Source organism: Protopterus annectens, chromosome 1.part0 (assembly GCF_019279795.1).
Source record: "Protopterus annectens isolate FY-2018-M chromosome 1.part0, PAN1.0, whole genome shotgun sequence".
Taxonomy (NCBI): domain Eukaryota; kingdom Metazoa; phylum Chordata; order Ceratodontiformes; family Protopteridae; genus Protopterus; species Protopterus annectens.
This window is the reverse complement of record NC_056725.1, coordinates 1,615,424,282-1,615,451,900: the sequence shown is the minus strand read 5'-3', so window position 1 is coordinate 1,615,451,900 and position 27,619 is coordinate 1,615,424,282. Positions and strand designations below refer to the sequence as shown.

General features: G+C 44.6%; 1 protein-coding gene across 1 annotated transcript in view; it reads left to right on the top strand.

The window, feature by feature from the left end:
• Window positions 1-27,619, top strand: part of DDX47 (DEAD-box helicase 47) — a 596,838-nt gene that overhangs the window by 187,872 nt on the left and 381,347 nt on the right. Inside the window, exon 4 of the mRNA XM_044073445.1 lies at window positions 26,535-26,606. Within this exon, the coding sequence (XP_043929380.1) occupies window positions 26,535-26,606 (72 nt within the window). The remainder of the gene's footprint in view (window positions 1-26,534; window positions 26,607-27,619) is intronic.

Here is a 27,619-nt window from a genome sequence, read left to right as displayed (position 1 = left end):
CTCTGGTAGAATAGAGGGGGAGAGACCCCTGGCTCTGTAGCCCAGTCAATCTGGGTTTGATTAGCGGCTCGGGTGACTAACAAAGTGACAGTAAAGATGGGCATGCCCATCATGGTGAGGAGGGAGGCATGTGCACATCTGTTCCTCTTCATTTCACTCAGCCTAGCAGCTTTGCCACAGATAGTCTCAGACAAGTGGGTGTGGTGAGTAATTCAGTGAGGATGCTCTTGTCAGTCGTCAAAAATTCCTCCTCAATTCGGGTTAATCCCACCACATCCGTCAGACCAGACAGATCTGTTCTTTCTGGTACTGCTTCACAAGTTGCAAGCAGGGGTTGTAGAACCACAAAAAAAAAAAAGGATTTTACATCATAGTCTTTTTGGTATCCAAAAAAGGAGCTGCTATGGAGACCAGTGTTGTTTGTTGTATGTAAATACTTTTCTGAATGTACCCATATTCAAAATGCTCACCCTGCAGATGGTCCTACTCCTTCTTCTGGGCCACTGTTTCTTGGTGACTTTACATCTGAAGGATACTTATCACATTCCAATTGCTTCCATCTTCTAGCTGAACCTACAATGAAGTCCTTTCTCACACCCACATGAAAAATTGTCGTCACGGGGTGTGTGATAGGGACAGGAAAAAACGTATGGCCTTTCTACCAGAAGTTAAGTCCTAACTATTTATAACATTTTCAGGGAGTTCTTTCTTCAAGGAGCTGCCTCTGTAAGAGAGTTTCTCAAAATTCTAGACATCATGGCATCAATGATCCTCATGCCACTACTGGCCAGACTTCACATGAGAAAGATTCACTGGTACTTAATAAATTGTTGGACTCAGAACCTGCATCTCAGGTACCAGTGCTGGATTTTGTAAAACTAGCATTGCAGCAGTGGAGAGATCAGATGCCTCTCAAGCCAGGCCTTCCCTTCTCCTGCCAGACCCCAGTTCAGTCAGTCCAGACAGACTCATCATATTTTGCATAGGGGCAGTGTCTATGAGAGCTCAAGTGCAAGGTAAATGAGGTTCTTCAGATGCTGCAAAACACATGAACATCAAAGAAATAGCAGTTATTCAGGACTTAAAAGTTCTTCACCACTTAGTCTTGGACCCCCTTTATTGGCCACAGAAAAAAACAGTCCTGTATTACATGAAGAAATAAGGAGGTACTAGGAGGTATCTTCTTTGCCGGTTGACAGTAATGGCCTGAGAGCTAGCCTTAGTGTTCTCCAATGCTTCAGACCTCCTCCCTTCAGAACAAAGCATAATGGCAGACTTGGGAGACCCAGGAAAGACTCTCATAAGTGGAAACTTGGGACAGGGGTCTGCATTTGGTTTAGATGTGGGAAACCAGGAAGTTTTGCCTCCTTTCAAAACAGACAGAAAATTTCTGTTAGAGACATCTTTGCAACTGTGCTTAGCAGACAGAAGCATTCTCATTCCCTTGGATGAGAGTGTTCCTTTATGCAGCTCCACTCTTTACCCAAGGTACTTCTGAAGATTCAGAATTAATTACCAAAGATCATTGTTGTAACACCCTTTCACCCCCGGCAGAGTGGGTCGTCGTCCTCCCCCTTTTGGCCCAGACAGGGTGGGTTATCCCCCCCTTCCTCCTTTTGGCCTTGGCAGGGCGGGTCATCCTTCTTCCCACCCTCCACGTTTTGGACCAGGCAGGGTAGGTTGTCCCCTCTCACTACCTCTGGGCCCAGGTAGGGTGGGTAGTCTCTTCCCCCCTCCCCCTTTGACACAGGCAAGGTCGGTTCTTCCTTTTAGTGGAATTGGCCAAGGGCAATTACCACAAGCTTCCTCACTTTCTAGATCTGCTCACACAGTGTTGTGGTGACTGATGCACCCCAATTTAGAGCACTTGCTGCTGACATATCCTGAATGATTCTGTATTGATGCCCTTTAGGCACTTGTTCCATGATATGTAGTGGGGTATTGAAGGAAGCAAGAAAACAAAAACCTGCAACTAAAAAATATTTTTTTGCAAATGAAAGAGGTTTTCTGTGTGGTTCTTTACTGATATCAGAGGGCTTGGTAAGATGTGTACCCCTCTGGTTTTGAAATTTATGTAAGCTGCTCAATGATGGCTTATTTTTTTCATCTGTCAGGGTGCATCCTATTGCCATTGGTCTTGTATGCCCATTAATCCCCATCTTTCTTCTATTTTGTGATCAAACAGTATGCAAAAGGAGTATTGCACTTGAGACTCTGTCAAAAGCAGATTCCTCCTCCTTCAGATTTCAACTTTGTTCTTGGGAAAAAATGTCTCTCTCCTCTTTTGAACTTGCCTTTCAGGCTGAGCATTTGGAAAACTGTTTTGCTTATTGCTCTGACATCTGCAAGACAAATCTTTGAGCTGCAAGCTCTCATGGTGACAAACTTATCTGATTTGCCACAAGGACAGGGTTGTTTTATTCACTTGTCATTCTTTCATGCCAAAAGTTGTTTCTGAATTTAACCCAAATGTAGCCATCAGTCTCTAGTTTTTAGGTTCCAGAAAGCAAACCAAGAGATTAGATTCTGCATAAATTGGATGTGCACAGGCAACCCAGGTACTACCTTGATACAGCTAAGCCCTTAAGGAAAGCTAAACAGCTGTTGTTCCCTATTGTGGGGTTAAGAAGTCAACCTATCTCTAAGCAAATGATTACTCATTGGTTTCCCTCTGCTATTGTCTTTTTTGTTACTTTCACCATGGTAAATTAATTCTAGGCAAGGTTAAGGTATAGTGGCTTATTGTGAAGGAGTGGATTCTAGAAATATTATAGCAGAAGCAACATCATTGTCTGCCCATACCTTTACAGAGCACAGCAAACTGGATTCTTTAAGTTCCAGAGCAGGCTTTGTTTGGACCATTTTCCAGGGCTTACTGGATCCTTATTTTTCCTCCTCCCAAATAGGGTAGGCTTTGGGAATCTACCCATATGCCACTATAGCAATGTGAAAGATGAACACAGTACACTTGCACAAGTCCTACTTGCGTGTAACAGTAAATGTTCGAATTTCACAATGCCTCCATGGCAGCACCCACCCGCCATCCCCCTGTATTGCCTAAATGCATTTCTTAGCAGGACAGAAACGATCAAGACAAAGAATTTTTACTACAATGAACCAAGCTTTATTAGAGAATACACTCTTGCACATTTATGTCAGGCAAATACTAATATCAAACCCGCTATACTTCTGTGTCAAGCAAGCATTAATATTAATATCAAACCAGCTATACTTCTGTGTCAGGCAAGTGTTAATATTAATATCAAATCAGGTATACTTCTACGAAAGGCAAGCATTGACATATTAATATCAAACCAAAAGGGAAAGAAAAAGTTAATATATCACCAGTGACTTAAGGGACTTCATCCTAGATCACACTTTGGAAGCCCCATTGTGGTCAGGTAGGAAACTGTATCGGGAAAGTCCTGGGCACTACGTGCACTCCACAGGCAAGAGTCTCTTTTTTTGTACCCTAGCTGTTGTTTTCCTTGGAATTTAACCTTTAGGGATCAACAAAGACTTTCCAGAACCGACCAGAGATATTGGTCACCCATCCCAGAATGTTCAGTCAATCCTGCCACCCCTATGACTGCAATTTCACTTGAGAAAATTATAAAAGAACGTAACAAACAAGTACCTTATCAGACTTCTAGAAATGTAAAAAAAATGGAACAAACCAGTGTCTTTTAGTCACGTAGACTAATAAACAGGTGTCTTATCAAACTGCTAGAAATGTAAAATACTGTAATAAACAAGTGCATTTTAGTCACCTAGACTTGGATGATAAACAACTTTTAAAATAGTTCTGCTTATATTAAAATAAAGAGTAAATTAACCATTTCACTCATTTCTCTTTACTGAGGTAGAAGTCAATGTCTCATTCACTCACGGTAAAAGCCATTCCTATCGCATTTGTATTAGACCCCCTTATTTTTGAAATAGTTCAGTTGTTGTTTGGCTTTGGTTATTTGTGTTACTTTTTGGCTGTGAGTTAGTTGTTTTCAAGCAATTCTTGGATGTTCTTCGTGTTTCACTGTTGCAGTCATTACATTTGGGTTATCTGCTTGCAGGTAGCCCTCACTCGGCCTGATTTTCAAAGTCTTGGGTCCTGCATCGGTTGCTGTCTCGTCTTCCATGATGTCAGGTAATCAGGAGTATAAAGCATGCAGCCGACGCCATTACATCTGTCTTTCTTGCTGTGCGATGCCCAAAGCAGAAGCAGTTTGCAAGTGCCGGTCGGCTGACTCCTGAAATTTTCATTTTCTAGTTTCAGATCCGAAGTCTTCATCAAAGCTAAGTACCCCATTGGGAATCCTTTTTCTTGCTCAAAACCGATGTCAGTAAAAGTTAACAATTGTATTACTTGTGGAAAGCAAATACCTCCTAAAGATTTTCATTCGTACTGCATTCCTTGCTTAGGCCCAGACCACAATGTCCCTCGCTGTCGTTTTTGTGCCTTATTCAATCCTCTAACTATTTATAGTCTGTTCATTTTCTCATCTAACTATTTTGGTACTTGGTTCAATTATCCAGAAATGGCTTCGGTAAGTACCAGACTACTGACATTCCGAAAAAATGCAAAGATAAAGACAGAGACAGACCGCATAGGTCCATAGCTGCCAAGAATGCTTCCGTTAAGCTAGTTTCCAGTTCACCTGTACTCGGGCGCTTTCGCAGCCCCTGATACCTGCTATTTCAGATTCGCAGGCCTCTACTAAAACCCATTCGGTATGCTGCGCGATGCTTCTTCGACTATGGAACCTGCGGATGTCTCTACCTTGGATGGGTCCGGAGCCACTGTGCAGGCACCGGCTTCCGAGGGTTATTCAGGCCTAGTGACTTGCATATTAAACTGATGCCATCTTCTTCAAGGCCTAAAACCAGATCCACGCCTAGAAAAATGCCCAGACCGCATGGTCATGCCCCTATGCCTAAAAAACAAATGATAACAATGGCTGAAGACCTTATTACTCTAATCGTGGGAAGCCACCCTTCTCCCGCTAAGAGACCTAGAACTGATTTTCCTTCTGATTCTTCTGATCAGGATTCTGAAATTTCTGTTTCTTCTGATAACCAGGTTTTGCCCTCATCTACCTATGAGGATTCTGATGCAGAGGCCTCCATTCCCTTTGCTTTCCCTCCAGAAGATTTCTCTTTTGGTGAAACTTTGCATACTCTTACCGAGCATTTCCACTGGGAAAGCCAGAATTACTCTTACTCCAAAACAAGGCTTAGGGAATTTTTACTCCTACCTCAACACAGGCCTTTAGCTAGCCCTCCTGTACTGGACATTGTAGATGATGCCTTCTTGGAATCTAGCCTGGCCCCAGACACTTTACCTCTGGCTCCCAGGAAACCTGACCGGTATTACAGAGTACCCGACTCTCTCAAGTTCCTCTTTAAGAATCCTACTGCGGATCCAGGGACCATTTCACAGGGACCCAAAGGCATTAAGGCTACTAATGCCAAAAACTCTACCCCCTCTGATAGAGATTCCAGGACCCTGGACAGATGGGGTAAGAAGGTATACACATGTTCATCGTGCATTACAGCTGCAGTAATTACATATGGGTTTTCAGAATTCCAAAGTCTTGGTCAAATTTGGAACCTAAGTCTCATTAAAGCTAAGTACCCGTTGGGAATCTTTTTTTGCCTCAGACCGATGTCAGAAAAAAAAAAATAATTTTGTTTCTTGTGGGAGCAAAATACCGCATAAGGATTCTTTCCCTTTTTGCTGTGTTTGGGTCTTCTGTACCTGAGACCGCTGGTTCTTCGTCCTTTCCCAAATTACCCCTGCTCATGTCGAACCCACCAATGTGGATAGATCTACATCCACCCATGGTGTATTTAGGCCTTCATCTTCTTTCTCCATCAAGGCCTTTACTAAAGCCAAATCAGCCAAGCAACCAAGGCCCAAGACCTGGGCCCACGCCTAAAGCACATGCTTAAAATGGCTGAAGACCTGATCACCTTCTGACCAGGAATCCATTTTATCAGAACATTCTGATGCTGAAGAACACTCTTATTCACCCTTTGAGGAGGGAAGGCCAAGACTTTTCAGATTCCAAGAAAAGGCTTACAGCATAGACCTCTGGCTATTCCTCCTGTTTTGATGATGTATACCGGAGGCCTGTCTTAATCCTGATTCTCTGCCTCCTGCACCATTTAAGCCGGATAGGTATTACAGAGTTCCTAATTCTCATCAGTTCCTCTATAAAGGCCATAATGCAGACCCTGAAACTATTTCTCAAGGCCCTAAAGGAATTAAGGGAATCCACTACTCATGGAAAAGGAATCTAGATCTCTAGAAAGGTGGGGTAAGAAGGTTTACACCTCGCCACCCTTGCCATGAGGGCCTTAAACTGCCAGTTTCATATGATTAAATATCAGCAATTTCTGTTATCACAATTAAAACCAAAATGTCACAGCCTGAACAACCAGATTTAAAAGAGTTGCAGGATATGATGCATAGTGCTGAACAAGTGGGCAAGATGTGGTTATGATGCCCTAGAGGCCTGCAGCAGATCGGCCACCACCGAGCAGTCATTCGAGACAGACATGCATGGCTAAGGAACAAAATCTTCCAGACCAGGTGAAAGCAAAATTCTGGATGCAAGGATGTTCTTTTGGTGGTAATGCTGAGGATATTTTAAATGGAAGAAAAAGCAAAATCTATGCAAACTGTCAAAGCTTTCTTACAGGTTCAGCCACCAAGGTTCAGCAAACTGGTCCTTTCCAACCACTGACAAGGCCCAAAGAGGCAGATACAGAAGGGGCAGAGGACAACCTCAAGGGTCCTACAGAGGCAGACAATGGCAATCACCAACACCAAGAGGTGGTGAGTGCACAGCAGTACAGAAAACAGACTCAATGACTCCTCATTTCCATGCCAAGCAAAATTCAACTGGCAGCACCTTTGGGAGGAAAACTGGCACTATTTGCAAACAATTGGCATATTGTCACAACAGACAAATGGATTCTGGACATAATAAACAGAGGCTACAAATTTCATTTTCACACTCTTCCAAAATGAGAGGCATGCCAAACCTACCACAAAATCAAAGGGTAGAGGCACAACTACAAATCGCAAAGCTCCTAAACATGAGGGCTATACAAAGGTACGCACCAACAAGCACAAGGTTTTATTCAAGGCTTTTTCTGGTGCCAAGAAAGACTTATCCATTCTCAACACATTTCTTCTAGTACCAAAATTCAAGATGCTCACATTACAGCAACTCCTTCCCATGCTGGGCAAGGGGTTTTGGCTGGTAACATTGGACCTCAAGGAGGCATACCTGCATGTCCCAATCAGACAAAGTTGCAGAAGATACCTCAGATTTCTTGCAGGTTCAAACCACTACCAATTCTCTGCATTGCCCTTTGGCTTATCTACTGCGCCCAGAGTATTCACCAAGTGCCTGGCATCAGTGATTGCATACTGCAGACTTCAAGGGATACAAATTTACCCTTATCTGGACGACTGCCTGATCCAAGCGGACAGCAAACAAACATCTGGCATATGTGACACGCTTTACTGCTTTCTGGATACACCATCAACAAGGAGAAATCAAAGCTAACACACTCTCAGAAAATAACCTTCCTGGGTGCCAACTTGGACACAAACACCCAGATGGCTTACCTACAACAGAAAACAAGGGCAACTATCTCATTACTTCAAAATGCTTGCAAAAGTACCAGGCTTACTGCAAGGAAAATCCTGCAGGCTCTGGGATTCATGGCATCTTGCATTCTTCTAATCCCATGTGCAAAGCTGCACATGAGGAAACTTCAATGGTACCTAACAAATCTATGGTCTCAACACAGTCACAGCTTAGAAGTGGAGATTCCAATAATTCCCTGTCTTCAAAAGGAATTCATATGATGGGCCCAAGCATGCCAAGTAAACAAAGGCCTCCCATTCTGCAAGCCTCAAGCTACACAAGTCATAACCACAGACGCCTCAGATTAGAAGGACAGGTGCATTCAGGGCAGATGGCCCCAAACAGAAAAGCACCTTCACATCAATCAAAAAGAAATGCTGGCAGTAATAAATGCAATTTCAGCGTTCAGAGAATTCCTGCATCCAGGACAACTGCTCATAAGAACAGACAACACCACAGTAATGTGGTACATAAACAAACAAGGAGGAACTCATTCATACCCCTTGTGCAGACTAACCATGACTCTTTGGAATCTAGCTCTGGAAAGACAAATGGAACTTCAGGCTCAGTACCTGCCAGGAATGGAAAACACACTGGCAGACACTTTCGAGCAGGCATATGACAGACCCTCACGAATGGAAGCTACATCCACACGTATTCATGCAGATTGTTCAAGCGTGGGGAAGGCCAGACATAGACCTTTTCGCCTCACACAAAAATCATCAATTAAAAAAGTTTTGCTCAAGGACCTTCCACCCAAAGGCTTGGAAAGTGGACGCCCTTTCATTCACATGGACAACTTGGTCAGTTTATGCATTCCCGCCACTACCTCTGCTGCCCAAGGTGCTTTTGAAAGTAAGAACAGACAAGCCGAGAATGATACTGATTACTCCAGATTGGCCGAGACAACATTGGTATCCACTATTGAGGAGCTTAACACACACTCCTCCGTGGCCCCTACATCTAACACCTCTACTGCTGACGCAGAACAATTTCAAAACCCTACACAGTCAGCTGAAAACTCTCAGCCTAGCTGCATGGAAAATTCCTTAACTTCACATCAGACACTACTCTCCAAAGAAGTGCAGGATGTCATTTTGGAGGCTAGAAGACCATCTACAAGAAAAGCAAATGGAAGCGGTTTTGCTGTTGGAATGAAGAACGAGGGCAGGATCCTAGAAAATTAAACCTGCCTCAGATTTTACAGTACCTAGCTGAACTTTTGAGCAAGGGACTTTCATTTTCCTCAATCAAGATACATGCCTCAGCAATCTCTGCAGAATTCAATATGGATCCTCCTTTATTCTCACACCCACTACTACGACAGTTCCTCAGAGGGGCTAAGAACATAAGACCTCCAAGGAAACAACCAGTGCCAGCTTGGGACCTTAACTATGTACTGGAAAAATTGACATTGCCTCCCTTTGAACCAGCTGCTTCAGCAGAATTACAATATTTGTCCTGGAAAACAGCTTTTCTCCTGGCCATCACTTCAGCTCGTAGGGTATCTGAGTTACAGGCCCTCATGCAGCCATTCCTCATATTCCATCAGGACAGGGTTTCCAACCCTTCTTTATGCCTAAAGTGGTATCTAGGGTAGCCCTAAACCAGGCCATACACCTTCCTACCTTCTACCCTAACCCTCAAAATAAAGGGGAGAAGCTGTCTTTAGATATCCATAGGCAGCTACTTGGACAGAACCAAACCATTCAGAAAATCAGATCAACTCCTAGTTTCCTATGCTGTGGGGTCAAGGGAAACCTGTAACTAAACAGACCATTTCCAAGTGGATTGGTCACTGCATACGCTTCTGTTATTCCTATCATGGCTACTGGTATCAGATCACACTCCACTAGGGCCACAGCCACCTCTACAGCCTTCCTCAGAGGAGTGCCTACTAAGGATATCTTGGAGGCAGCCACTTGGAGTTCTGTACATACCTTCACAAAGCACTACCATCTGCCTTTATACTCCAGAACAAGAGCAGGCTTTGCTACTGCAGTTTTGCAGGGCATTCTAGCTCAACCCAGTTCCGTATAGTACCTACCACCCTATACATAGCTTTGGGATTCTACCCATATGTAATTACTGCAGCTGTAATGCACGATGAACAGAGTACAGTTTTGTACCTACCATAAATGTAGATGTTCGAGGGCTATTACAGCTGCAGTACAGGTTTCCACCCTCCTTCCCTCTTGGTAAGACCTTGGGGTTTGAATAACTATTCATACCTGCTGACTGGGTTATCCTGCTATGTTTTATTTGCTTACTTTTGTGTATTACACTACTTTATGTATTGCCTTCCTTTTGGGGGCACCTGACATCTGGGGCAAGAAAGACTGAAGAAGATGGCGTCGGCTGTGTCTTTTATACTCTAGCCTTCCTGACGCCAGAAGAGTCAACAACCGACACCGACCAAGACTTTGGAATTGCTGAAAACCCATATGTAATTACTGCAGCTGTAATAGCCCTTGAACATCTACATTTATGGTAGGTACAAAACTGTACTTTCTGCTACTTTGTCCATTAGGGCCTTAAACTGCCAGTTTCATATGTTAAAGTATCAGCAGCATATTATTGGATTACTTAAACAGAAAATGTTGATTCCTGACTGTGCTGAAAATAAAGAATTACAGGATTTAATGCATTCTGCTGAACAAGTTGGTAAACATAGTTTGCAATGTGGTTTTGATTCATTAGAGGCATCTTGCAGGGCTGCTGTCACTGGGTCTGTACTTGGAAGGCATGCTTGGCTTAAGGAACAAACTTTGCCAGATCATGTTAAAGCTAAATTGCTGGATGCTCCCTTAAACCAAGACTTGCCTGCTTGGCAATAAAGCAGAAGAAGTACTTAAAAAGATGGAGGAAAAAGCTAAATCTATGCCAACTGCTAAAGATTTCTGGCAAGTACAGCCTCTCAGATTTAGTAGGCACCGGACTTCTAAGAATTGGTTCTTTCCTGTCTCTTCCAGACCTTCTCAGTCCAAACCCAGGACCAGCAGACCACCCAGGCTTCAGTCTCAAGGTACTCACAGGCCTAAGCAGTGGGGGGCTCCCACTTCCAAAGCTGGAAGTAGTAAGACACCCCCTATGGTAAACTGTCACAATGACTTAACCTTAATCCTTCCAAGCCCTGCTCAACTGACTGTTCCTTTATGGGGAAAGATCGCCCTGCATGCAAAAAACTGGGAGCTCATTACCCAAGACAAATTGGTTTTAAATATAGTTTCCCAAAGATACAGATTCCACTTACACTCCTTACCAACCCCAAATGGTTGGCCAGACCTACCCACAAATCAGTGGGCAGAGGCTCAAAGGCAGGTTCTCTTGCTTCCAAGTATTAGGGCTATTCATCCTGTCCCAGAAAAAGAATGGGGGCAAGGTTTTTACTCAAGACTTTTCCTGGTACTCAGGAAAGACCCTATCCTGGACTTGTCTATCCTAAACACCTTTTTGGTAATCCCAAAATTCAAAATGCTAACTCTTCATCAGCTGCTTCCCATGCTAGGCAAAAATGCCTGGTTGGCAACACTGGATTTAATGGAAGCTTACCTGCACATCCCAATAAGGGAATCTTGCAGAAAATACCTATGCTTCAGAGCAGACCACATGCACTATCAGTTCTCTGCACTGCCCTTTGGCTTATCTACTGCGCCCAGGGTATTCGCAAACTGCCTAGCTCCAGTCATTGTATTCTGCAGGCAAAGAAATATTCAAATATACCCATACCTGGACGATTGTTTAGTTCAGGCAGAAAGCCAGGACATGCTATTAAATCATCTGGCATTTGTAAAGAAACTACTAACTTCACTAAGGTGCACCATAAATGAAAAGAAATCACACCTAGTACCCTGCCAACAAATTGTATTCCTGGGAGCAAGCTTGAATACAACTTCCCAGATGGCCTACCTCACGCCAGAGAAACAAGTTTGACAGCCTACTTCAAACTACTGACCACAAAGACCCAGCTATCTGCAAGGAAAATACTGCAAGCTCTGGGGTTCATGGCCTCATCCATTCTACTAATTCCATATGCAATACTGCATATGAGGAAATTACAATGGTATCTAAAAAGCCTATGGTGTCAATATTCTCAGGACCTAGAATCAATGATTCCCATCATTCCTTGTATAAAGACAGAGTTCCTTTGGTGGGCAGAGGCCTGCCACCACAACAAGGGACTGCCATTCACTCTACCTCCTGCTGCCCAAACTGTAACAGACTCATCAGACTATGCATGGGGGGGAGGGGCTCACTTGGCAGGGCAGTGCATTCAGGGCAAATGGAACCAGAGTCAAATGCACTAGCATATCACTCAAAAAGAAATGTTAGCTGTGCAGAGTTCTCTGACAGCCTTCAAGGACCACATTCTTCCAGGACAATTATTGGTAAAGACGGACAACACCACTGTTATGGGGTACATAAACAAGCAGGGGAGAACCCACTGCAGACTAGCCATGGCTCTGTGGAACACAGTCTTGAGCTACCAAGTGCACCTACAAGCTCAATTCCTGCCAGGCAAGCTAAATACACTGGCAGACCTAAGCAGAAATCTCATGGACCCACACGAGTGGAAACTCTAACCAAATATATTCAACATTTTGAGAAACAAATGGGAGAGCCCATATATAGACCTGTTTGCCTCCCCTCTGAACTACCAGTTGGACAAATTCTGCACAAGGACTCCCCACAGGCAAGCTTGGAAAGTGGATGCCTTGTCCTTCTCCTGGAAAAACCTATCAGTTTATGCCTTTCCCCCTCTGGCTCTCCTCTCCAACATTCTACTAAAGATCAACCAGGACAAACCAAGGATAATACTCTTTGCACCAGACTGGCCGCGCCAACACTGGTGTACCCCCTCTTGTGCAGTGTGTCCCTGCTGGAACCATGGCACCTGCCTCAGACCCCTTCCCTGCTGTCCCAGCAAGAGGGCCAGATTCTGCACCCCCAGCTTCAAACCCTGAACCTTGCAGCCTGGCCAATTACCTGAGCTCTCTCCATTACCATCCCTCATTAAGCAAGTGATGGATGTCATTCTGGATGCAAGGAGGCCTAGTACTAGAAAATCCTATGCTGAAAAGTGGAAAAGATTCTTTTCCTGAAGCCAAACTCAGGGGATGGGTACAACAGTGCCCAATTTACTACTTATTCTTCAATACTTAACTGAGATGCTTCACAAGGGCCTTTCCTTCTCCTCCATTAAAATTCATGCCTTGGCCATTTCAGCACATTATAATACAGAGCCACCCCTCTTCTCTCACCCACTGCTGAAGCAATTCCTCTGCCATTTCAGCACATTATAAAACAGAACCACCCCTCTTCTCTCATCCACTGCTGAAGCAATACCTCAGAGGGGACAAAAACTTAAGACCACCCAGGAGAGCCCCTACTCTAGCCTGGGACCATAACGTTGTATTGGAAAAGCTCACTCTACCTCCCTTTGAGCCAGCTGCAACTGCAGAGTTGAAATTCCTTTCTTGGAAAACAGCCTTCCTTCTAGCCATCACTTCAGCAAGAAGGGTGTCTGAACTACAGGCCCTCATGGCAGTGGAGCCTTTCATTATCTTTCATGCGGACAGGGTGTCCCTCAGGACCAGTCCTTCCTTTATGCCCAAGGTGGTATCCATTGTGGCCCTTAATCAGTCCATTCATTTGCCAACTTTCTTTTCTAATCCACAGAATAAAGGGGAATGAATACTGCACTCCTTGGACGTGCACAGACAACTTAGATTTTACTTGGACAGGACTAAGCCTCTCAGGAAATTTGAACAGCTGCTAGTTGCATTTGCTGCAGGGGCAGAGGGTAAGGCCATTTCAAAGCAAACCATTTCTAAGTGGATAGGCCATTATATTCATTTCTGCTGTAAGCACCATGGAAAACCTACCCCACAGGGGATAAGCCCCCATTCCACCATGGCTGCATCTACTTCTGCAGCCTTTCTCAGAGGTGTCCCTACCAGGGACATCCTGGAAGTTGCTACCTGGAGTTCTGTACATACCTTCACCAAGCATTACCATTTGCCAATTTTTTTTCTAAATCCAGAGCTGGTTTTGCCACTGCAGTCTTGCAGGACCTGATAGCTGGTCCTAATGCTCTCTAATTGCCTCCACCCTTCCTTAGCTTTGGGAATCTACCCAAATGTAATGACTGCCCAAATGTAATGACTGCAACAGTGAACACTAAGAACATAGTACAGTTGTGTACACTTACCATAAATGTAGATGTTCGAGTGTATTCACTGTTGCAGTCCTGGTTGCCCTCCCTCCAGCCCCCTGACTTCTATTGACTATGCCTCTCTTCTTGTTTACTATACTTAAAGCTTTCTGGTGTATTTGCTTTTTGTTGGAGGTGTAACCTTGTATATAATTGCTTCCCATTATGGGAGCTCCTGACATTGGGGGCAAGAAAAACTGATGTAATAGTGTCGGCTGCATGCTTTATACCCCTGACTACCTGACGTTATGGAAGAAGACAGCAACCGATGCAAGACCCCAAGACTTTGATAATCAGGCCAACTGAGGGCTACCTGCAAGCAGATGACCCAAATGTAATGACTGCAACAGTGAATGCACTCTAACATCTACATTTATAGTAAGTGTACACAACTGTACTTTCCTCCTGCTTAGCACTAAAAGCCTGAGTAACTGACTTTCTGTGACAGGGGTTAGGCTTCCCATGATGGCGTGGACTTGGCCAATCCTTTGAGAGAATCAGAGAAGGGATTCTAAGCTCTGGAAAGCTGCCAGTTTTGGGTTTGTGCAAACACAGAGCCCATATGCCACTGAGGCAGTGTGTGAAATTCAAACATCTGTTACCAGTAAGTAGGACTTGAGCAACTGTACTTTTTTTATTCTGTTACTTAGTGGTGTCATATCTTTCCCTTAATCCATTCACTGTTTTAAGATTTTTTTGCAAGGATTGGAACTGAGAGATGCATGTCTTAGATGTTCTTCGTGTTTCACTGTTGCAGTCATCACACTTGGGGTTATCTGCCTGCAGGTAGCCCTCAGTCGGCCCGAATACCAGAGTCTTGGGATTTCTGTCTCTGATGCCTTCGCCTCTTCCATGACGTCAAGGGTATAAAACATGCAGCTGACGCCATTACATCAGCTTGTCTTGCCGCGAGGCAGCCAGAAGCAGTTTGCAAGTGCCGGTTGGCCGCTACCTGACATTTTTGTTTTTCGAGTTTCAAACCTGACGTTTTCTAAAGCTAAGTACCCCGTTGGGGATCCTTTTTTCTTGCTCTAACTGATGTCAGAAAAAGTTAACAATTCTCTTGCCTGTGGAAAGCAAATAGATCACAGAGATTTTCATTCTTAATTACGTCACCTGTTTAAGACCAGACCATGACGTTCCTCACTGTCAGTTTTGTGCTTTGTTCAATGCCCGAACTATTCGTCATCGGGCTATCTTTGTTGCTAAATTCTTTCTCTCTCATTCTCCTTATTCTGAAATGGCTTCGTTAAGCCATCCGACTACCGATCTTCCTAAAAAACGTAAGGTTAAAGACAGAGACAGACCGCATAGGTTCAAAACTGCTGACGACGCTTCTGTTAAGCTAGTAGTCAGTCCACCGGTACTTAGTGAGGTGCTTTCACAGCCCCTGATACCTGCTTCTGCAGATTCGCAGGCCTCTACTGAGTCTGGTATGCTGCAAGATGCTTCTTCGACTATGGAACCTCTGTGGATGTCTCTACCTTGGATGGGTCCGGAGCCGCTGTGCAGGCACTGGCTTATGAGGGTGTATTCAGGTCTTCCGATGTTCGTATTAAACCGGCTACTTTGTTTTTGACTAATACTACCGAATTTCTCAGGCCCAGAGTTCACACGACGCCTAGGAAACGGAGGACCCAAAGCGCATTCTCAAGCTCCCATGCCTCTGAAGCAAATGCTTAGAATGGCTGAAGACCTTATTACTTTAATTAGGGGAAGCCAACCTTCCCCCTCTAAAAGACAAAGAATTGATTTTCCTTCTGATTCTACAGACAGAGTCCGATGACTCTGACCCCTCTGATTACCAGGACATAACCTTATCCGCCTATGAGGATTCAGATGCAGAGGATTCCATTCCCTGCCTCTCCTCCTAGGGACTTTTCTTTTGGTGAAACCTTGCATACCCTAAGAGAGCATTTCCGCTGGGAATGCCAGCATTACCCTCAGTCAAAAAAGAGATTCGGAATTTTTAGACTTGCTTCAGCACAGGCCTCTAGCTATACCCCCTGTCCTCAATATTGTAGATGTCTTCATGGAATCGGGTCTTACCCCTGATACTACCTCCAGCTCCTAGAAAGCCTGACAGGTACTACAGAGTACCCGACTCTCTCAAATTTCTTTCTCAAAATCTTACTGCAGATCCAGAGACAATTTCCCAGGGACCTAAAGGCATTAAGGCTACTACAGCCAGATACCCTACCCCTTCAGACAGGGATTCCAGGACTTTAGACAGATGGAGTAAGAAGGTATATACCTCTGCAACTCTTGCCATCAGGGCTTTAAATTGCCAGTTTCACATGTTGAAGTACCAGCAGCATATTATGGAACTAATTGAACAAAAATGTTGTTGATTCCTGATTGTGCAGAAAATAAAGATTTACAATAGTTGATGCATTCTGCAAACAGAGTTGGTAAACATACTTTGCAGTGTGGTTTTGATGCCTTAGAAGCATCTCGCAGGGTTGCTGTCACTGGGTCTGTACTTAGAAGGCATGCTTGGCTGAAGGAACAAATCTTGCCAGACCATGTCAAAGCAAAATTACTAGATGCTGCATTAAATCAAGAATGTTTGTTTGGCACAAAAGCAAAAGTTGTTCTTAAAAAGATGGAGGAAAAAGCTGAATTTATGCAAACTGTTAGATTTCTTACAGGTACAGCCACCTAGATTCAGTAGGCATTGGCCTTCAAAAACTGGTCTTTTCCAGTCTCTCCCAGGCCTTCTAAGTCCAAACCCAGGGGCAACGGACCACAAAGACTACAGTCTCAGGGTATGCACAGATCTAAACAATGGAGTGCTCTCACCTCAAAAAGAGGGAGTGATAAGCCACCCTCTTATGGAAAAGGTTCACATTGACTTCTCCTGCATCCTTCCCAGCCATGCCCTAGTACTTGCACCCCTAGGAGGAAAACTCTCCCTGAGTGCAAAAAACTGGGAATACATTACCCAGGACCGTTGGGTCTTAAACATCGTATACCAGGGATACAGATTCTACATCCATTCACTGCCAACCCCAAGTGGGTTGCCAGACCTTCTCCCAAACCAGTGGGCAGAGGCCCAAAAGCAAGTACTTTCTCTTCTTAGTATTGGGGCTATTCGGCCTGTTCCAACAAAGCAAAAGGGACAGGGTTTCTACTCCAGATGGTTTCTGGTCCCCAGAAAAGAAAACTCTTGGTGCCCTATTCTGGATCTGTGAATTCTCAACACCTTCCTGGTGGTACCAAAGTTCAAAATGCTTACACTCCAACAGCTGCTGCCTATGCTAGCCGAGGACTCCTGGCTGGTCACTCTAGACTTAAAAGAAGCTTATCTGCACACCCCCATAAGAGAATCTTGCAGGAAATATCTACGTTTCAGGGCAGGTTCTATGCACGGTCAGTTCTCTGCACTTCCCTTTGGCTTATCTACTGTGCCCAGGGTGTTCACAAAGTGCCTGGCTCCAGCCATTGCATACTGCAGGCAGAGAAACTTCAAATTTACCCATACTTGGATGATTGCCTGATTCAGGCAGACTATCAGGAATTGCTACTTCAGCACCTGACATTGTAAAGAGACTCCTAACTGCTCTGGGGTATACCATCAACAAAAATAAATCACATCTGTTACCCAGCCAAGAAATTGTATTCATGGGAGCAAGCTTGAACACAACTTCCCAGATGGCATTCCTCAATCCAGTAAAGCAGTTTACTTGGCAAATTACTTCAAACTACTGGCCACCCAAACCCAGCTATCTGTAAGAAAAATATTGCAAGCCCTAGGGTTCATGGCCTCATGCATTCTCCTAATTCCATATGCAAGACTGCATATGAGGAAACTTCATTGGCACTTAAGTCTCTGGTGTCAACATTCTTAGGACCTGGAAGCAGTGATTCTGATCATTCTTTGCCTAAGGACAGAGTTCATTTGGTGGGCAGAGGCCTGCTACCATGACAAGGGACTCTTTCGCTCAACCCCCTGCTGCCCAAACCCTGACAACAGACGCATCAGACTATGCATGGGGGGCTCACATGGCAGGCAAATGCATTCTAGGCAAATGGAGCCCAGGACAAATGCACCTGCATATCAATCAAAAAGAAATGTTAGCTGTACAGAATGCACTGACAGCCTTCAAATACCTTTATCCTTCCAGGACAACTCTTGATAAAGACAGACAACACCAAAGTCATGTGGTACATAAACAACCAGGGGGAACTCATTCCTATCCACTCTGCAGGTTAGCCTTGGCTCTGTTGAACACAGCCTTGAGCAACCAAGTGCATCTACAAGCTCAATTCCTGCCAGTCAAACAAAATTCACTGACAGATGACTTGAGCAGAAATGTAATGGATCCGCACAAGTGGAAACTGGAACTCAATTCATTCAAGCTTCTAATCCACAGGTGGGGGACACCAGAGGTGGACCTTTTTGCTTCCCCCCAGAACCATCAATTGAGCAAATTTTGCCCCAGAACTCCCCACAGGAAAGTGGATGCCCTGTCCTTTACATGGGAAAACCTCTCAATCTATGCCTTTCCCCCTCTGCCCTTCATCTCGAAAGTACTACTCCAGATCAAACAGGACAGGCCAAGGACAATTCTTATTGCACCAGACTGGCCACGCCAGCACTGGTATTCACTTTTATGCAGTCTGACAACAGTGCCACCCTGGCACCTGCATCAGACCCACTCTCTGCTGTCCCAGCAGGAGGGCCAGATTTTGCATCCTCAGCTGCAAACCCTGAACCCTAGCAGCCTGGCTTATTCCCTGAATATGTCACCAGCAACCCTCAGCAAACAGGTGCTGGATGTCATCCTTGAGGCCAGGAGGCCTAGTGCTAGGAAATCCTATTCAGCAAAGTGGAAAAGATGCTGTTCTTGGAGCCAGTCTTAGGGAAAGGACACAGCCGTGCCCACCTTACCTCTAATCCTAGATTATCTAGCAGAGCTACTCCACAAAGGCCTATTCTTCTCATCCATTAAGGTTCATGCCTCTGCCATCTCAGCTCATTACAATACTGAGCCACCTCTCTTTTCTCACCCTCTGGTCAAACAGTTCCTGAGAGGAGCTAACAATTTAAGACCCCCCCCCCCCCCAGGAGAGCTCCCACTCCTGCCTGGGACCTTAACTTTGTACTAGAGAAGCTCACTTCCCTCTTTTGAAGCTCACTTCCCCTTTTGAGCCTGCTGCTTCAGCAGAGTTAAAATTCCTCTCTCTTGGAAAACAGCCTTACTTCTAGCCATCACTTCAGCAAGAAGAGTGTCTGAGTTGCAGGCCCTTAAAGCTGTGGAACCCTTCATTATCTTCCATGCGGACAGGGTTTCCCAAAGGACTAACCCATCATTTATGCCCAAGGTGGTATCCAGTGTGGCTTTAAACCAATCCATCCATTTACCAATCTTTTTCCCTAATCCTCAGAATAAAGGGGAAAGGGTCCTGCACTCCTTGGACGTGCACAGACAGCTTGGGTTCTACCTTGACAGGACTTAACCATTCAGAAAATCTGACCAACTGCTAGTCAGCTTTGCAACATGGGCAGAGAGCAAGGCCATTTCAAAGCAAACCATCTTAGCACACTGCATCCATTTCTGCTACAAGCACTATGGAAAACCTACCCCACAGGGGATCAGAACCCATTCCACTAGGGGCTACCTCAACCTCTACAGCATTTCTCTGGGGAGTCCTTACCAGGAACACCCTGGAAGCTGCAACCTGGAGTTCAGTACACACCTTCACCAAGCATTACCACTTACCTATCTTTTCTAAATCCAGAGCTGGATTTGCTACAGTAGTCTTACAAGGCCTGCTAGCCAGCCCTAATACTTCTTGACTGCCTCCACCCTTCCTCAGCTTTGGGAATCAACCCAAGTGTGATGACTGCAACAGTGATACACGAAGAACATATTACAGTTGTATACACTTACAATAAATGTAGATGTTCGAGTGTATTCACTGTTGCAGTCCTGGTTACCTTCCCTCCAGCCCCCTGACTTTTCTATACTTTCTACCTATCCTCTTTTTTGGCCATATCTTATGGCAACTGGTATTTACTTTTTTACTGGAAGTGTTCCACACCATGTAATTGCTTCCTATTTGGGGGCTCCTGACATCTAGGGCAAGAAAAACTGATGTAATGGTGTCTGCTGCATGTTTTATATCCCTGACGACCTGACGTCATGGAAGAGGTGACAGCATCCGATGCAGAAATCCCAAGACTCTGGTATTCGGGCCAACTGAAGGCTACCTTCAGGCAGATAACCCCTATGTGTTATGACTGCAACAGTGAATACACTCTAACATCTACATTTATGGTAAGTGTACACAACTGTACTTTCCCAGAGCTTTCACTTCCATCTGCAGGTTTACCTTCCATTGAAACAGCTGTTTATCTGTAGTGTTTGTAGTCTTGAGAGTGCCCCAGTGACAGAGCAGATTCTGTCCAAGTAAAGTGATTTGCATCCCTCATGTTTTGCCAGGCCAGTATGGTAACAGATCACTCTGTGGAGACTGTGGCGTTGCTGACTACTCTTAATGCTTGCTTCACATGTCTGCTGTGTATATTTGCACACACGCTGCCTATGCGTGTTTTTATACAACTTCAAATGTTGTAATTTGCAAGGGCTATGTTCTGGGGAAATTTCTTATACTTCTCAGGTTCATTTTTGTATAGGTTTTGGATGCTTCCCAGTTGCTGTACCATCTGTAGATGGCAGAAAGATATTATAAGCACCCACTGTATCACTTAGTAAGAAGTCCTTGTTACAGTAGGTGCTTAATTCCTACCACCAGTCCATTTTTCTTCATTTCAGGTGCTGCATTAGGAGAAACAATGCAGGAATGTCTTTAACTGATGGAGTTGTAATTCTATACGCTTGTTGTTTAGTATGTTTTCATGTAGATGGGATCCTGATGTTCTTCATGTTTCACTGTTGCAGTCATCACATTTGGGTTATCTGCCTGCAGGTAGCCCTCAGCCAGCCTGATTACCAGAGTCTTGGGATTTCTGCGTCGGGTGCTGTCGCTTCTTCCATGACCTCAGGTCATCAGGGGTATATAACATGCAGCCGACGCTATTACATCAGTCTTTCTTGCCGTGTGGTGCCCGAAGCAGAGGCAGTTTGCAAGTGCTGGTCGGCCAACTCCTGAAATTTTCATTTTCGAGTTTCAGGCCTGAAGTCTTCTAAAAGATAAGTACTCTGCTGGGGATCCTTTTTTCTTGCTCTAACCGATGTCAGAAAAAAATTAATAATTGTCTTGCCCGTGGAAAGCAAATACCTCATAGAGATTTTCATTCTTACTGCGTCACCTGTTTAGACCACGACGTCCCTCGCTGTTGGTTTTGTGCCTTGTTCAACGCCCGAACTATTCGTTGGGCTATTTTTGTAGCTAAATACTTTCGCTCTCGATCTCCGTACACCGAAATGGCTTTGTTAAGCCATCTGACTACCGATCTTCAGAAAAAACATAAGGATAGAGACAGACCGCATAGGTCCAAAACTGCCGACGACGCTTCCGTTAAGCTAGTCGCCAGTCCACCGGTACTCAGTGAGGCGCTTTCACAGCCCGATACCCGCTTCTACAGATTCGCAGGCCTTTACTGAGACCCATTTGGAGTCTGGTGTGCAGCGAGATGCTTGTTCGACTATGGAACCTGTGGATGCCTCTACCTTGGATGGGTCCGGAGCCGCTCTGCAGGCACTGGCTTCTGAGTGTGTATTCAGGCCTACTGGTTTTCATATCAAACTGACGACTTTGTTTCAAGCCAAAAATACGGAATTCCTCAGGCCTAAAGTTCGCACTACGCGTAGGAAACAGACGACCAAAGCGCATTCTCAGGCCCACATGCCTCAAAAACAAATTATTAGAATTGCTGAAGACCTTATTACTTTAATTAGGGGAAGCCAGCCTTCCCCATCTAAGAGACTTAGAACTGATTTTCCTTCCGATTCTTCTGATCAGGAATCTGATATCTCTGTTCCTTCTGACTACCAGGACATACCCTTATCTACCTATGAGGATTCTGATACAGAGGATTCCATTCCCTCTGCTTCCCCTCCAGAAAATTTTTCTTTTGGTGAAACCTTGCATACCCTTAGGGAGCATTTCCGCTGGGAAAGCCAGGACTAGTCTTCGTCCAAAGAGAGACTCGTGGAATTTTTAAACCTGCCTCAGCACAGGCCTCTAGCTAGCCCTCCTGTTCTGGAGATTGTAGATGATGTTTTCTTGGAATCCCGCCTTACCCTGGACACTTTGCCTCCAGCTCCCAGGAAACCTGACTGGTACTATAGAGTACCTGACTCTCACAAATTCCTTTTCAAGAATCCTACTGCAGATCCAGAGACCATTTCCCAAGGACGAAAAGACATTAAGGCCACTAATGCTAAAAATCCTACCCCTTCAGACAAGGATTCTAGGGCTTTAGACAGATTGGGTAAGAAGGTATACACCTCTGCTACTTTGGCCATTAGGGCTTTAAATTGCCAGTTTCATATGTTAAAGTAACAGCAGCATATTATGGGGCTAATTAAACAGAAAATTATGTGGATTCCTGACTGTGCAGAACACAGAGATTTATAAGAGTCGATGCATTCTGCTGACCAAGTTGGTAAACATACTTTGCAGTGTGGTTTTGATGCTTTAGAAGCATCTTGCAGGGCTGGTGTTACTGGGTCTGTACTTAGAAGGCATGCTTGGCTTAAGGAACAAAACTTGCCAGATCATGTAAAAGCAAAATTACTCGATGCACCCTTAAACCAAAAGCGCCTATTTGGCAATAAAGCAGAATAAGTCCTCAAAAGGATTGAGGAAAAAGCTAAATCTATGCAAACTGTTAGATTTCTTACAAGTATAGCCACCTAGATTCAGTAAGCATTGGCCTTCAAAGAACTGGTCCTTTCCAGTCCCTTCCACGCCTTCTCAGTCCAAACCCAGGGGCAGCAGACCACCAAGACTTCAGTCTCAGTTTATGCAAAAAACTGTGAATGCATTACCTAAGACAAATGGGTTTGAAACATTGTCTCCCTAGGATACAGATTCCACTTCCACTCACTCCCAACCCTAACTGGATGGCCAGACCTCCCCCCAAACCAGTGGGCGGAGGCCCAAAAGCAAGTACTCTGTCTCCTCAGCATCAAGGCCATTCAACCTCTCCCAGCAGAACAAAGGGGACAAGGCTTTTATTCAAGACTGTTCCTGGTTCCCATAAAAAAAAGAAAAAAAGAAAAAAAAAACTCCTGGCATCCTATCCTGGATCTGTGTATTCTCAACACCTTGCTGGTGGTTCCAAAATTCAAAATGCTAACTCTCCAACAGCTGATTCATATGCTAGCCAAGAATTCCTGGCTGGCAACCCTAGACTTAAAAGAAGCTTACCTGCACATCCCTATAAGGGAATCTTGCAGGAAATACCTATGCTTCAGGGCAGGCTCTGTGCACCATCAGTTCTCTGCACTTCCCTTGGGCTTATCTACTGGGCCCAGGGTATTCACAAAGTGTCTAGCTCCAGCCATTGCATTTTGCAGGTAGAGAAGTATTCAGATTTACCCATACTTGGACGATTGCCTGATTCAGGTGGAAAGTCAGGAATTGCTATTACAGCACCTGGCATTTGTGAAGAGACTTCTAACCTTACTGATTTACACTATCATCGAAAATAAATCACACCTGGTACCCTGCCAACAGATTGTATTCCTGGGAGCAAGCTGGAACACAACTTCCCAGATGGCATTCCTCACTCCAGAGAGACAAATTTATTTGACAGACTACTTCAACCTACTGGCCACAAAAACACAGCTATCTGCGAGGAAAGTACTGCAAGCTCTGGGGTTCATGGCCTCTTGCATTCTGTTAATTCCATATGCAAGACCGCATATGAGGAAACTTCAGTGGTATCTAAAAAGTCTATGGTTTCAACATTCTCAGGACCTGGAAACAATAATTCTTATCATTCCTTGTGTAAGGGCAGAGTTCCTTTGGTGGCAGAGGCCTGCAACCACAACAAGGGACTCCCTTTCACTCTACCCCCTGCCGCCCAAACTCAAACAGACACATCAGACTATGCATGGGGGCCTCGCATGGCAGAGCAGTGCATTCAGGGCAAATGGAACCCAAAGCAGATGCACCTGCATATCAGTCAAAAAGAAATGTTAGCTGTACAGAATGCTCTGACAGCCTTCAAAGAGCTCATTCTTCCAGGACAACTATTGGTAAAGACGGACAACACTACAGTTATGTGGTACATAAACAAGCAGGGGGGAACCCATTCCTACCCACTCTGCAGACTAGTCATGGCTCTGTGGAACACAGCCTTGAGCAACCAAGTGCACCTACAAGCTCAATTCCCGGCAGGTTCACTGGCAGACGACTTGAGCAGAAATCTCATGGAACCAAAAATATTCAAGCTTTTGAGGAATAGATGGGGGAATGCAGATGTGGACCAGTTTGCCTCCCCTCAGAACTATAAATGGAACAAATACTGTACCAGAACTCCCCACAGTCAAGCTTGGAAAGTGAATGCCCTGTCCTTTACCTGGGAAAACCTCTCAGTCTGTGCCTTTCCCCCTCTGCCTCTCCTCTCAAAGGTCCTACTAAAAATCAAACAGGACAAGCCAAGGACAGTCCTGATTGCACCAGATTGGCCATGCCAGCACTGGTACCCTCTTTTGCGTAGTCTGACAGTGCTACAACCATGGCACCTGCCTCAGACCCCTTCCCTACTGTCCCAGCAAGTGGGCCAGATTCTGCACCCTCAGTTTCAAACCCTGTACCTTGCAGCCTGACTAATCCCTTGAGCTCACCTTTTGCAACCCTCAGTAAGCAGGTGCTGGATGTCATTTTTGAGGCAAGGAGGCCTAGTACTAGAAAATCCTATTCAGAAAAGTGGAAAAGATACTGTTCCTGGAGCCAGTCTCAGGGGATGGGAACAATGGTGCCCAGCTTACCTCATATACTAGATTACTTAACAGAAATGCTCCACAAGGGCCTGTCCTCCTTCTCTTCAGTTAAGATTCACGCCTCAGCCATCTCAGCTCATTGTAATACTGAGCCACCCCTCTTCTCTTATCCTCTGGTAAAACAGTTCCTTAGAGGGGCCAAAAATTTAAGACCCCCCAGGAGAGCTCCCACTTCAGCCTTGGGACCTTTAACTTTGTATTGGAAAAACTTCCTCTTCCCCCCTTTGAACTGGCTGCTACAGCAGAGTTGAAATTCCTCTCTTGGAAAAAAGCTTTACTTCTAGCCATCACTTCAGCACGAAGAGTGTCTGTACTGTTGGCCTTTATGATGGTGGAACCCTTCATTATCTTCCATGCGGACAGGGTTTCCCTCCGGAGTAACCCATCTTTTATGCCCAAGGTGGTGTCTAGTGTTGCTTTAAACCAGTCCATTCATTTGCCTACTTATTTCCCTAATCCTCAGAATAAAAGGGAAAGGACACTGCATTCTCTGGACGTGCACAGGCAGCTTAGATTCTATTTGGACAGGACGAAGCCTTTCAAAAAATCTGACTAGCTGCTAGTCAGCTTTGCTGCAGAGGCAGAGGGGAAGGCCATTTCAAAGCAAAGAATTCCTAAATGGATAGCACACTGCATCCTTTTCTGCTACAAGCACAATGGAAAACCTACCCCACAGGGGATAAGAGCACATTCCACTAGGGCTGCATCTACCTCTACTGCATTTCTCAGAGGAGTCCCTACCAGGGACATCCTGGAAGCTGCAACCTGGAGCTCTGTACACATTTTAACCAGGCATTACCACTTTCCTATCTTTTCTAAATCCAGAGCTGGATTTGCCACAGCAGTTTTACAGGGCCTGATTGCCAGCCCTAATGCTTCTTAATCTACCTCCACCCTTCCTTACCTTTTGGAATCTACCCAAATGTGATGACTGCAAAAGTGAAACACAAAGAACATAGTACAGTTGTGTAGACTTACCATAAATGTAAATGTTTGAGTGTATTCACTGTTGCAGTCCTGGTTACCCTCCCTCCAGCCCCTTGTTTGTCTTTGCTTTTACCTTTCCTTTTTGGTTTGGCATATCTTACACTATGTGTATTTGCTTTTTACTGGGGGTGTTCCACACCATATAATTGCTTCCTGTTGTGAGGCCACCTGACATCTGGGGCAAGAAAAACTGATGTAGTGGTGTCGGCTGCATGTTTTATACCCCTAACGACCTGACATCATGGAAGAAGCGACAGCATCCGATGCAGAAATCCCAAGACTCTGGTATTCAGGCCGGCTGAGGGCTACCTGCAGGCAGATAACCCAAATGTGATGACTGCAACAGTGAATACACTCAACACCTGCATTTACGGTAAGTGTACACAACTGTACTTTTTGAATGGTGGTACAGAACTGGGGAATGTGTGGGCAGTCCCCTGTCCTTGATGCAGGAATGTCATGAACATGCCAAAGGGTCATGTTCCTTGGACAATGTATGGCTTTCAAAAAGTAATGCATGAGTGCATAGGATAGGTGTATCCTAGTCTTACAGAATCAGCAGTGGTGATGGGACTTTTGGTGACCAAGTGATATGGGAAATGCTCTCATTTATTTCAGTTCTTAGACCGGTCACAGTTAAATATTAATTACTGAAATATAACAAAATGTGTGTATCGAGTAAATCTACAGTTTTTAGTTTCATATGTATTCTTTACTTCAGCAGAATATTTTTTTACTATATTCTAGGTGTTATTGTTGGAGGAATTGACATGATGGCACAGTCACTAGTCCTGGCCAAAAAGCCCCATGTAGTCATTGGTAAGAGAGTGCTTGTATTTTATTTCATTGCTCAGAATGTAATGTGTGTTGTGCGTCCATTATGACTTATCTTACATTGCTTTATGATGTCATACTGTGAATGTTTTCTATAAGGATCTTTGCAGCAGAAGTATATTATGTAAATGGGAGGAAGCTAGAGGTGGATATCTGTCTGTTGGACTAATGTGTTGCAGGAAGCCCAGATGAGTCAGAGCGTGCACGAAGCACTCTTCTCATTTGTTGTTTTTGCCATCTTAAGTAACCATTGAATCATGTTTCCTTTTGTTGGTTTCAGACACTTGTAAGCCTTTATGTTCAATGTTAAGATCACTGTTGCAGTAGTCTAAGCTAGTTGGGTCTTACCCCCCTCCCCCAATGACTGTCCAGCCTTCAAAGCTTAAGTTGTTTTCCACAAGTTGCAACTGTTTCAGGAGCTCGAGGGGAGCTCAAATATGAAGATAGAATGTGAGAATACGCCAATCTTTTTTTTTTGGTGCTGAAGAGGACTCCTTCATAAGGGCCTGTAAACTATCAGTCAGCTAACAGGGCTGGGCAATCAAGTCCTTTGTTGGGGAAAATCTTCCACTAAAAACTGTTTTTCTGAGGAAAAAAATGTTTTCAGACCGATGCCATGCTTATGAAACTAATTATTGTTAGGATTGTCATTGCATCTCTCTGGGAGTTTGTGTTGGTGCTTGTGTGAATGCTTTGGCAAAATTTTTCTACAGGTGTTGTAGGTTTATGAGTTCGGGAGAAGATATTGTTATGGGGGACTGTCAAGTGATTAACTTACCTCAATACCACTTGTTTTCTACCTTACCTTTTACCAAGTCTTCCAGTGTCCACTGTCTGATGTTGAAGTCTCATTCTTGGCTTACATATGGAGCAACCGTTGATCTCCTTTGTTTTGCACCCCTTGTCAGCAAAAAGAAGGATATTGGGGAACCTTTGTATGTCAGGCCATCTGTTATGCCTCACTCACGTATTTGTGAGACTGCTGTGGCTGCTTGTTG